We start from the raw sequence: 12,139 nt of genomic DNA, 5'->3' as shown, positions 1-12,139 counted from the left end.
AGCAACATCGTGAAGAGAGGCAACTGGGGAAGGCTTAAGAACCCTGATCCCGGTGACCAGCCATGCTTCCAGAGGACCCTTGAGGAAACAGGCTTCCCACCTCCTTGCAGCCTCCTCCTAGGGGACATGGCCCAGAGCTGGCCCCAGAGCACTAGGGCACCATGCCCCCAGAGTTACCAGAAGAAGGATGGCAAGCCCTGCTCTCTCCCCCCCAGCAGCATTCCCCTTCTCTTCCCTTCCTCCCTGGGGAAGGAGCTACAGATGCAGGTGAGGAGGCAAAGGCTGGGCAGGCTGCTGGCATCCTGGTGCCCCAGAGGCTCCACAGCTTTGAACTGTGCACAGCCCTTGGGCATGCTGGTTTCCTGTCTGTGAGGCACACCTTCCTCACTGACCACATCTTCCTACTCCAGAGCCTCTATTCAAAGGGCAAGATTGCCTAACTGCCCAGCTACCCAGACCCCAAAAGGAAGCAGGCAGGCATCTGACGTGAGCCGTCAGTTAGCGACCCTGCAGCCCATGGGGCCCCCAGAGGGAATTGGACCCCTCCTCTAGGATGAATTCTGAGGGCAGGATGGAGCAGCAGTGTTCTAGGCTACTGTCCTCTCCACAGCAGACTTAATCAAGTGACCATAAGGGTGGGATGGGTGGGCTGAGCAGCTTAGGGCATGGGACAGCCTTGTTCTGACTCAGTGTTCCCATCTAGAAAGTGGGAGGAGATGGGACAGCCCTGCTCCTGGAGGCACTGCAAACACTCCTGACAGCTGACCAACATACTCTGTGTTCTTGACATTGTTGGTCAATTCCAAGTCACGCTACTGACCACACCTAGGGCCAGGGCAGCCACACACTTGCTCAGACACTCACAAGTCATTTTGTTAGATCAGGAAAATGAATGTGCTGAGAATGATCTCTGCTCCCAGCCGAAAGTCATCTCTACCTCAGACCCAACTCTCCACACCAGGAGGGCCACTTGATGGGGCAGGAATGTTTCTAAAAACATCAATGACAGCAGAGCAAGACTTGGAGGAGTTTGATGGATGAGGTGCTCCATGACAAAGTCTGGCAGTCAAGGATTTAAAGACATTCCAGAGGGAAGGAAGAATCCTTTCCTGTGTCCCTTATGAGCTCAGTCCAGTTTTTCCTGTCCTGACCATCTCAAAGGGGGCAGTCAGGGGGCCAGGGACAAGGCTGGCCTGGCAGAAGCATGTGGGAGAGAAGGTCCAGGGGCAAGGCCACCCTAATGAGCACCAAAGAGCCACTGGAGTCCTCCTGAGGTGATGGCCAGTGGCGATGCCCAGTCCAGTCCAGCCCAGCCCAGGTGGCCTGCAGGGTAAGTGCTTGGGGCCCTTGCCTTTCCCCTCCCCCAAAGCTGGGCAGAAAAGCTGGTAGGCTAGTGCTGCGGGAACATCCCTTGTATCGGGAAGGCCATCACGAGCCATCTGTTGCCAGTGCCCTCCTCCTTCCTTAAATAGTGAAAACCAGTATTTCAGCTTTTCCAATGTCAACTCAAGGGAAAGAACAGCCATGTAAACACACCCAGGCCACTTTTTACAAAGAAGACGAGAAGAGGGGGAGTGGGATTGGAGACATGTGTACCTAACAATAAAATGAGTCATTGTCAAGGATCAGCAAAGGAGGGCGGCCAACACACCCAGAAGCAGCCCAGAAGGCATAGACCCACCCCTCGCTTCAGGGACAGACAAAGCTCTCCTTCCACGAATGGCCAGTGGCTCACCCAAACCAGATCACCCTTGCTCTAGCACTGGCCGTGTCAGAGGAAGCCACATCTCCCGATCTCCACAGACACCATCCTGGGCCCCCGTCCCACCACCTGAGAAGACCGAGGCTGGATGGGAGAGCTGGCGAGGGGCTGGGCTGGCCATCAGTACTGCTCCAAGGGCAGAGATGGGGAGGGCCAGGGCCTGGCTGGGGCACCTGCACCCTCAACCTGGGTGCATCTGCAGGCCCTGTGTGCTCACTGCCCTTCATTGACTGTCACCAGCCCTCATCCTCCACACCACCCCCCACCAGGACAAAGTTCATAGTAGGGAGCAGGGAGGCAGGGAGGGAGTGAGCACAAGGGCAGGAGATGAGGTACAGAAAGGAGACTTCTCCAGGGTCATATGGCTGCTGGCTCCCAGACCCACTGTTCTGCACACAGCAGGTCCCTTCCTGACCACGCTAAGGAGTCCTAAGGTAATTATTTGGAGGTGAGCCCATGTGGCCCCTTCCCTGGTACCAGGTGCCCGCCAAGAGCACCCAGGAGCAGCGGAGATGACAGCCTGGTCCTGGAGGGGAAGAGTGGAAATCCTGGGCCCCACTGGAAATCTGGGGCCAATTCCCCCAGAAAGAACCGTATCCTCGGAAGGAGGCCCTACAGAGGCAGACGAGGGCAGGGAACAGCAGTGGAGGTCATTAACTTTGGGAGTCACTGTCCTTTCCTATAGAAAGTGAAGCCTTGAACTCAAGGAGGAAGCAGCAAGGCCAGTCTGAGGTCAGGAAGCAGGAGCCTTTGGGTGCCCTGCCCAGGCCCGGGGCCATTCCCCACAGGCTGAGTGCCCTGCAAGGAGGCCAGACAAGCAGCATCCCAAGGAGGCCTTGGGGAAGGGGCGGAGCTCAGCTGGGGAATGGGCACGTCTCAGGGTGACCAGAGAGCATCTGAGCCAAGCAACTGGAGCCATTTCTTTTTATTTATTTATTTTTTGGGGGAGGGGTTGGGCAAGGGGGTTAAGTGACTTGCCCAAGGTCACACAGCTAGTAAGTGTTATGTTTCTGAGGCTGGATTTGAACTCAGGTCCTCCTGAATCCAGGGCCAGTGCTCTATCCACTGCACCACCCAGCTGCCCCAACCCGAGTCATTTCTGTCCCATGTGCCTGCTCCCTTGCCCTTGGCGACCCTCCCCCAGAAATGAAGCCCCCCTGGGGCTGGGCTATGCCAGCACAGCTGGCACCAAGCTGGGCCTCAGGGGGCTGAAACAATCCTCAAGCAGTCAGTCCATCACCCCTGAGAAGCCCGAGGATCCCCCTCGGGGTCCCCGAGAGAAGAAGATCCGGGAGCCAAAGGGATTTCCAACTCAACTCACACAATGTGGCTGCTAAGGAAGCTAAATAGACACAGGGCTGCACAGAGGGGGCCAGAGCCCCTGAAGAGGGAGGAGAGAGTCCCAGCATCCTCTGTTCCTGTCACACAACCCCTTGGAAGCCTGTGGACAGCTCCAGGCCCCACACTTCAGGGAGGACGGGTCAGCTGGAGGACAGCCAGAGGCAGGAAGGGCCTGGCACCCTTGTCATCAGGTACTAGAGCCAGGCCCTGGAGAAGAAGATTGTGGGCAAAGAGCAAGGGGTGCAAGGACCCATGAGGCTGCTCCCTGCCTGTGCCTTGCCTTCTTTATGGTGAGATCAGGCTTCCTCTGCTTGGCCCCAGGGGAAAGCCTTGGGAGCAAGGGATAAAAGCCATCAGGAAAACCTGTCTGCCCACAAGAGCCCCGCCAGGCCCCTTGTGAGAGGCCTAGGCTCTCCTTCGGTCGTGATGGACCACATGCAGCTGTTGGGCCGTCTTCATCAGCACTTCCTACTCCCAACAGCTCTGCGAAGGGATTCTCAGGCAGGCATGCATCTGGCGGTGGGCAAGGAGAGGGACCCCAGGATGATTAATTAGAGATCTGGGCCCGGCCTTTGCAAGTTCACCCCCAAGGGGAATGGGCCGAGGAGGGCTGAGGGATGTCAGAGAGCCCTTAAGCTCTGGCTTAGCCTCAGCCCAAGTCCAGGCCTAGGCATCAAGGGCCCAGGGCAGAACTGGGCAGAGGGTTTTCTCTTCTCCTTATTCAGGTGGGCCAAACCTCCGGAGACCCTTGCTCAAGAGCTGGGCAAATCTGCTCTTTTGAGGGGGAGAAAACAAAGTGATTGTACCATGCCCACATGCCAGGGAGGCTAGCTCAGGAGGCAGAGCCCTGGGGGGCCATGAGGAACCCAGGAGATGCTGGGCCAGGAGAGGTTAGAGGAAGCACCATGAGCAATCTCTTGCCTCCCCCAGCTCTGAGCAAAGGGCCCGGGGAAGGACAGGACAACAGGAAGATAGACACTGAGAAATCATTAGCTCAGATGAAGTATCATAGCGATCGGGGTGGGGAGCTACACAGGAAGCAGGCACTGGAGAGAAGATTGCCCCTGTTTTACAGATGAGGAAACTGAGGCTCAGAGGGGCCAATCGGCTTGCTTGAGGTCACAGCAGGACCTGCCCTGCCCCCAAGGCACTGCTCCTTATTGTCACCCAACTAAACTGACTTAAAAGAGGATGGTTTCAATGAGCGAGGAGGCCAGCCCACATGTGCAATGCGCTGCTCTGGGTTCAGATCTCACCTCTGACCCAACCTGGGCAAGTCACTGAACACCTCCATGTCCCACGTGACTCTAACAGGGCTGGCAAACCTGCAGCCTTGAGGCCCCATGTGGCCCTCTAGGTCCTCAAGCACGGCCCGTCTGAGTCCAAGCTTCATAGAACAAATTCTTTTATTAAGGGGATGTGCTCTGTGAAGTTCAGATTCAGTCAAACGGCTGCACTTGAGGACCTAAAGGGCCATGCAAGGCCTAGGGATTGCAGATGCCCCACCCCTGCCAAGGCGTTTGTGTGCACCGCCCTCAGTGCATTTGCTATTCTCATTGCTATTCTGAACGCCTTGCCAATCCAGTGCCATCTGTTATAAGTCCACCTACCTTCCCTTCAAGGTCCGGCTGTTCACACGCCTCCCCTCCCCTCCTCCCCCTCTTCTCCACCCTCCTCCCCAAGGGGATGGGATCTGCCTGACCCCCTCACCTCCTCTAAGGCCCACCTCATGCATCCATCATTGGCCAAGTCAAGAAGGTGGTAAACACGAGTGATCCCCTTGGCCATCTAGGGCTTAGCAACAATGCTGAGCACACAGTAGGTACTTAATCAATGTTTATTGAATTGAATTGAACTGGTCTTTAAAGACTGAAGCCTCTGGACAATTGCCCTGTGAGGCCGGTACTGCAGGCACTGATATTCCCAGCGAGATGTGAGATTTGCAGATGAAGACACAGAGGCTCAGAGAGAGGGGGACTGGACCTGGTCACCCAGCGCTGGCCTTCCTGCCTCGGAGCCTGCAGGGATCCCCTCCAGGAAGGCGCTGAGAGGGCAGCTGAGGCACTGCCCACACTGGAGAGGCTTTCAATTTGCTGAGAGAGTGAGGGCATGGGAGTAACCCCAGGGCAATCCTGGCTCTGCCAGCTGGGCAGTCAGCACGCATTGAGTGAGCACCAGGAACAGTGCCGAGCCCAGGAGACACCAGAAGGGGTAAAACTACCACCCCTGCCTTCAGTGGGGGTGAGAACATGCAAACCAACAGATACATACAGGCTAAACAGGAAGTCATCTCTTTTTAACACCCATTTATTAAACACCTACTATGGACCAGACACTGGGCTAAGTGCTTTACAAATACTATCTCATTTGGCCCTCACAACAACCCTGGAAAATGGGTGCTATTTTGATGCCCATTTTACAGCTGAGGACACTGAGGCAGAGGTGAAAGTGACTTGCCCAGGGTCACACAGCCAGGAAGTTATCTAAAGCTGGATTTGAACTCAGTTCTTCCTCAAAGAGGGGAAGGGAACCAGGAAGGTGTTGAGTGTTGGGTACTAGCCCTCTCTGGACCTCAGTTTCATTGTCTGTGAATTGGAAGGGGCCCTTCCAGCTCAGAATCCTAAGCTCCCACTAGTTTGGTCTATGGGGTGGGGGGACCATGAAGAGGAAGGGGGAAAGGATGTAACCCTCACTCAGGACACAAGCCATGCAAGCAGACAAGTGACTGTCCCCCACCTGTTCCTCTGGCCAGTGTCCTGGCTTTACGGCAAGCCATCCCTCTGCCCATCATGGGGCCTTGATTTTCTTGTCTGTAAAAGAGGGGTGATAACATCTGGTCCCCAGGGGTGACTGGGAGAAGAGGCCTCAGAGGAGCACAGAGCCAGCTGAGATCTGAGGGCCATGGCCTGGCCACAAGGACACAGAGGGAGCAGTAACTTGTTACCCCTTGTTAACTCTGTGGTTCTCATCTCCCCGGAAGGAGGAAAGCTCCCTGAAGGCAGGGACTATTCTTGGCTTTCCATGTGTATCCATCCATTCCCCAACCTTCCCCAGAACATAGCAGGCATGACGGGTTTGCGGAATTGACTGATGGGATAGTAGGAAAAGGGAAAGTCTTTTGTCTCCCATCACTTTTCCATTCGCTGTGGGTACCAAACCTCCTTTAGAGTCAGATCCACGAGGTCCTGGGCCCTGGGCTCCAGGCTCTGGCCTCCGGACTTCCCTGAGGCTGTATTTGCTTTGGGACCAGATCTAAAGACAACCCCCCCCCCCAGCCCCTGGCATGCTGGGCAGGGAAGAGAGAAGCCAGCAGGCTGATGAATCAGCCCTGAACAGATGCACCGAGGGTGGAGAAGATGGGGCTCCAGCCGCAAGATTAGGGGGGCTGGCAGGTGAGCTAGTCCCCCTCTTATGGCCCCAAGGGCATCAGGACACAGCCCTGAGGCTTTTGTGATTCTGCTGGGGGCAGGGGAGGGAAGTGGAGCATTCCTTCATCCACTGAATGCTGATGAAGGGCCCCCAGGCCCAACCTGCCTGCTTGTCCGGCTCCTTCAGAAGAGGAAGCCACAGCCTCCTGCCCGCCCGCCTTCATTTCCCCCACCAAACACCCAAAAAGCGATATGACATCCCCGGCTATCAGCTGGCCCTTAGCAGTCATGTGGTAGCAGTGACCTTAACAGTCACTGCAGCCGAGCAGATGACTGAGCCAAGACCCCACAGCCAAATCCATAACCAGTGGCCCCCTCCCCCTCTGCCCCTCAATCAGAACTGGAAGGGTCCTGTCCAAGGTCCCCAGGGAGGATCCACATGGCAGAGCCTGGAATGGAACCCTGGTCCTGGGCACTCTCTGCATTCTTGTACTACCCCCTAAATGTGGATGCTTCGGGCACAAATACTGGGGAAAATTGTGGTTGAGTCAGGGGTGCAACTGTTGTACTGCACAGCTGGAGCTGACCATTTATATGTCCTCTGCCAACCACAGTCAGCCCTCAGTTGGACAGACACACACACACACGCACGCACGCACGCACACAATTAGAGGACCTGCATCTAGAACTGGAAGGGACCTTAGAGAATGGGTCCAATAACTCATTTTACAGAAAGGAAAGATGAGACCTCTGGGGGTGAGGTGACTTGTCCAAGGTCATTTGAGTAGGAAATAGCAGGGTCAGAATTTGAACTCAGGGCCTCTGTCTCCAGAGCCAGACCCTTTTCCACCATTCCCCATTGCCTCTATCCTCTATCCCCCCACTGACCACATACACGAGCCTGGAGCCTCTGCCCACCAACAGAAATCAGAAGCCAGCTGACCATCACTCCCTTCCAAGATGTCAAAGGCCAGCCCTGCTGGAAAAGGAGCTCATACCTGGGCCTGACCTCTGAAATCCCTGATAGCCCAGCCTGAGGGGCTGAGGTCCAGGTCCAGGCCATCCTCAAGCCCCAGTTGCCAGGCCTGGAGGAGGGAGGTACCAGCTGGGCAAGTCCCTCCCCCAAACAAGTGGAAGGGCAGCATTTCACCCGCCCACTGGCCCTCTGTTCCAGGCTGTACACACAGAGGGCTGGGGGCGGCAAGGCTTGGACCCCACTCCAGCAACACGCGCCCAAGCACTGAAAAGCTAGTGAGTCAGCACTGTGCTCCCCCCCCCCCCCGACACCACATACCCGCTTGAGAAAAATCATACTCAGGAATGAGGTGAGGGGCATAGGCCTGGGCAATCCCACAGCCACCCCCTTAGGCCTTCGACCAGAACCCTGGCATCACCCCCCTCACATTTACTGCTCAACATAAGCTGCTGTGACTCCCCAGCACCTCTGCTCCCACCCACCATGGACCCTCCAGGGATCACCACAGCCAAAACAAAACCAGTGTCCCTAGATGGAGGCTGGAGAGGCTGAGAATGCTTGGGTTCTGCTGGCCAAGCCTTTGGGAAGCCAGGGTCCCTGGACACTGAGGCTACTTAGAAGGGCATCGGGTGTCACGGGCTGGGAGGCCAAGCACCAGTGTCAGCTCTCACTTAGATCCCTCCCCTCCCCCCCTACACCAAGCCCAGAAGACAGGCAGGGCATTTTACAGATGAGGAAACTGAGGCTGAGGAAGAACTTTTCTAGGACTCTACAGGCCTCTCAACCCTCAGTTTGAAGAACTTTTGCCTTAAGCAGCCTCCCTGAGACTCTGGGTACCAGATAAACCTGCCCCAGCTGCTGGGGCCTGCAGGCTCCTACCCCTTCTGACAAGTGCAGGGCTCAGTGCAAGCTGTCTCCTCACCAATCACTTCACGCCCTCAGGTTCTGGCCAGCCTACTAAGGGGGGGGATAGTCAAACATCTTATTTATCTCACCAGCTCCTCCCACAAGTTAACTAAATATAGGAACTCAAAAAAAAAGGCCATCTTCTGCCCCGGAAAGATAATGTTTACACCAGTGACAGCTTGAATAAACAAATAGAAGCCCCAAACCTACACTCGACAGCTGTGGAGAACAGCAGCGCTCTGCAGGGCTGCAGACAGGCCGGCCCGCACCAGGAAGGTGGGCTCTGCTCCGAAGCACTGGGCAGTGGGGGGAGGACCAATAAAGCTCCGTGCCCTGTCGCATGGCAAGGCCGGTGAGGCGGGGCGAGCCTTCTTGTACCCCTTTGACAGAGAGGAAAACTGAGACTTGAGAAGAAAAGTGACTGGGCCAGGGTCACACCGACGGATCACTAGGCATGGCTGTGTGGCCCCACAAGCCTGCTGCTCACTCACAAAGCCAGCTTCCTGGAGGCTGGGGGTGGAGAGGTGGGGGATCCCGAAGGCAGCTGACAGGACAGCTTCAGGGGACTAAGAGTTCGAGTCAAGATGGGAAGGACTGGGGGCGCAGAGAATGGAATGATCCCTCCACAGGGTCAGCCTTAAGGCTGACCTTCCACGGACAAGACGATGAGACAGGCAGGAGAACCTACTTCTGGATTTGAAGCAGGCTCCAGGAGAGCACCAGGTGGGAACAGATGAACTGGAGCCTGGCTCTGATTGGCCCTGACCTTTGTGAGGTCACAGGCCCACCACCCAATGAGAGCCTCTCCAAGAACACCACTTGGAATTGAAATCCTGGGGATGGGGGGAGGCTGTGACTGTACTCCTGGCTTATCCCCAGGGTGTCAATGAGATCCTGGATTTCGGGGCTTGGGACAGGCAGCAGGAGAGAAAACCCTCTTCGCTCTCTCCCCCAGCCCCACTGAGTCATCCAGAGTGGGGCGGGACAGGAAGAGGTGCTTCTGGAGAGGAGAACGGGGTCTTGGGTTCAAGTCCCTGTAGTCCGAGCTCCAGCAGGTCTCTGGGCCCCCCTCCCGGGGTTGCTGGGTGCTAGAAGGAGACAGCAGATGTCCAACTCTCTGTAAACTGGAAACACCCACTAAGTTCACACAGAGTGAGCGTGTAAGTGTGAGTGTGTGTGCGCGCGAGAGAGGGTGTGTGAGTGTCTCTGTGTGTGTGTGTGTGTGTGTGTGTGTGTGTGTGTGTGAGAGAGAGAGAGAGAGAGAGAGAGAGAGAGAGAGAGAGAGAGAGAGAGAGAGAGAGAGAGAGAGAGAGAGAGAGAGAGAGAGAGAGAGTGTGTACACAGAGCCTGAGAAGCTCGGGGCTTTCCCATTGACGCCCTCAGGGGATGTCACTCGAGGGCCCTGGGAAGATAAGCAGGGCTGCCCTTTAGCTGAGCCTTACAGATGAGGAAACTGAGGCTAGCGCTGGCCAAGGAAGCAATGCGAGGGCAGAAGGCCTGGGTTCTAGGGCCAGCTCCACCACGAGCTTGCCCTGCTCCCTCCCGTCTCGGGGCTTCGCATCTACCTCTGTACAAGGAGGGAGCAGAGCTAGGTGACTTTCTAAGGCCCCTTCCGGCTCTCAGTTCCCCGGTTAGACGGAAGCAGTAACCGCTCTGGGTCCTAGCGTCAGTCGATGCCGAAGCCCACAATGCCAGCCAGTGCCCTTTCCCTGCCCGCCTCCTGTGCCAAGGCCAGGGGCCGGTCTCGGTCGTCAGGTGGCAGAGGGCTGGAGCCCTGCGGGAGCCCAGGAGAGGAGGAGGGGTGCACCAGACGAGGAGAAGGGGCTGCCGGCTTCCACGTCCGGCGTTGCCTAGGCTACCCATCTAGCTCTATTTCTGCCACCAAGGTGGGGAAGGTGGCCTCAGGCCAGAAGGAGCCTCAGTTTACCGAGGAAGAAACTGAAGCCCGAGCTGGGCAGGGAGCCGGCCGTGGTTCCCCGGCCGAGAAGGAGCCAAGGCAGCATGTGAACCCCAACCCCCCTGGGTCCAAACCCACTAGAACCATTGCAAACCCCTACCCAGCAAAGGCAGCCGGGGGTCTCACTACTGACTCCTGGCGCGCCCCGCCCCTGGACACCCACACGCTCTTCTCCGGGGTACAGGAGCCCCGGGAACTGCTGCAGAAGCGCCTGGGCCCTCATTTCCGCCCCCCCCCCGCCTGGGTGTGGGGCCCCCGAAGGCGGGGGTGGCCTCAGCCGAGAGCCTTGCCGCCGCCACAGCCCCAACCCCAGCCCCGAGTTCTCATCCCTCCTGGCGCAGGGACCCTGGGCAAGTCCCTGCACGTTTCTAGGCTTCCTCAGTTTCCTCATCTGTGCAACAACGAAGGACTTGGGCACCACGCGCTGATTCTAAGGTTTTCTCTATATCCAGCCCTGACTGCTCCACTGGTCTCAGGAGGCCAAGGTGAAACCCCTGGGAGGGGAAGCAGCCCCCTGCCAGGCTTGCAGCCTCTTCCCCAGTCTGCTGCTATGCGAGCCGCGAGTGAGGAGCCAGGGATGCAGAGGATAGCACCCCCACACACACGTCTGCCCTCCCACCCCGGCGCGCGGCCCCCTGCCCAGGCATCTGCGCTGCGCCGCGGACCTGGGGTGGGGGTCCAGGGGTGTGGGGCGGCGCACTCACGCACTCACCATTGAATCCGTACTTCTGGCGGCTGCAGCGGACCTGCTCGGGGCTCAGCCCGCAGCTCTCCCGCACCGAGAAGCGCCGCAGCACCGCGGCGGCTGGCTGCAGGTGGGCGGCCTCCATGGCTCACCAGGGGCGCACGCAGGCTGGCACGACCGGCCCGGGAGCCCCGCGAGGTGCAGCCTCCCAGGAACTTGGCCCGCGAGCGGCCTGAGCCGAGGAACCCGGCCTGTCTCGGGGTGGGGGGCTGAGCCGAGGGTGGGGTGTGCGCCCGCCCCACTGAGCTCGGGGAGGCGAGGTGGGGGGGGGCCGTCCCGGGCCGAGCCGCGGACAGGGAGGGGAGAGGGAGAGGGACCCGCTACAGGGGAGGGGGACGGCCCAGCCCGCCGGCCCGGACTCTTGGCACCGCCCTCTGCCCGCCCCCTCCTTCCCAGGGAGACCGCCCCGAGGCGGAGGGGCCTACCCACTTGCGCCTCAGCCCCTCCCCGGGGCCCCGCCTTGGCCTCCCATTGGTGGCTCTGGGCGCCTCATTTGCATTGGGTCCCCCCGGGGAGCGGGGCGGTATCCTCCCTCTTCCCCTTTACCTCCCCCTCCCCGCCTCCCCCTCCAGCTGGCCCCCTTCCCCCCAGGCCAGCTGCGCTTCCTACACCGCCCGCCCGCCTACTCGTGGGCAGCTTCCGCCCGGGCAGCCCTGCTCGTTCTCCCTCCTGGGGCCGCGGGATGCTCCCCCGCCCCGCCCTCCAAGGCCGGCCTGAGGGCACCATCAAACTTAGGAGCTTTTCTCAGGACGTCCCCGAGGGTCTCCTGGAGATCACCTGGACCAAGCCCCCCATTTTACAGATAGGAAAACGGAGGAAGCTCAGAGCCTAGACGGGATATCTTCAGGGTCACCCAGGGAAGAGCAGAGCAGCCCGTCCACTCTGACTACAGCTCTGGGCTCCTTCTAGCTCACCCCTCAACATTCTGCCTTTGCAGAGCCCAGAATAATTCCTTTCCCCACTCCAATGCCTCCTGACCCTCAGTTTCCTCATCTGTAGAGTGGGCATGACTTGGGCTAGATCCAGGGACCTCATCTGCTGCCATGCTGACTAAGGCCATCCTAGGCTGGGACCAGCCATCAGA

The 12,139-nt window shown here is 58.3% G+C and overlaps 1 protein-coding gene across 1 annotated transcript in view; it reads right to left on the bottom strand.

The window, feature by feature from the left end:
- The window catches only part of ATP2A3 (ATPase sarcoplasmic/endoplasmic reticulum Ca2+ transporting 3), a 102,420-nt gene extending 90,987 nt beyond the window's left edge, over positions 1-11,433 (bottom strand). The window contains 1 exon segment of the mRNA XM_020964709.2: positions 11,023-11,433. Coding sequence (XP_020820368.1) covers positions 11,023-11,140 — 118 coding nt within the window. The 5' untranslated portion in view covers positions 11,141-11,433.
- Positions 11,434-12,139: the final 706 nt, after the last annotated feature.

The sequence above is a fragment of the Phascolarctos cinereus genome, unplaced genomic scaffold (genome assembly GCF_003287225.1).
Source record: "Phascolarctos cinereus isolate Bilbo 61053 unplaced genomic scaffold, phaCin_HiC Scaffold_7;HRSCAF=346, whole genome shotgun sequence".
In the NCBI taxonomy this organism is placed as follows: Eukaryota; Metazoa; Chordata; class Mammalia; order Diprotodontia; family Phascolarctidae; genus Phascolarctos; species Phascolarctos cinereus.
Note: the sequence above shows the minus strand (reverse complement) of the source record. Positions and strands in the feature narration are given on the sequence as shown.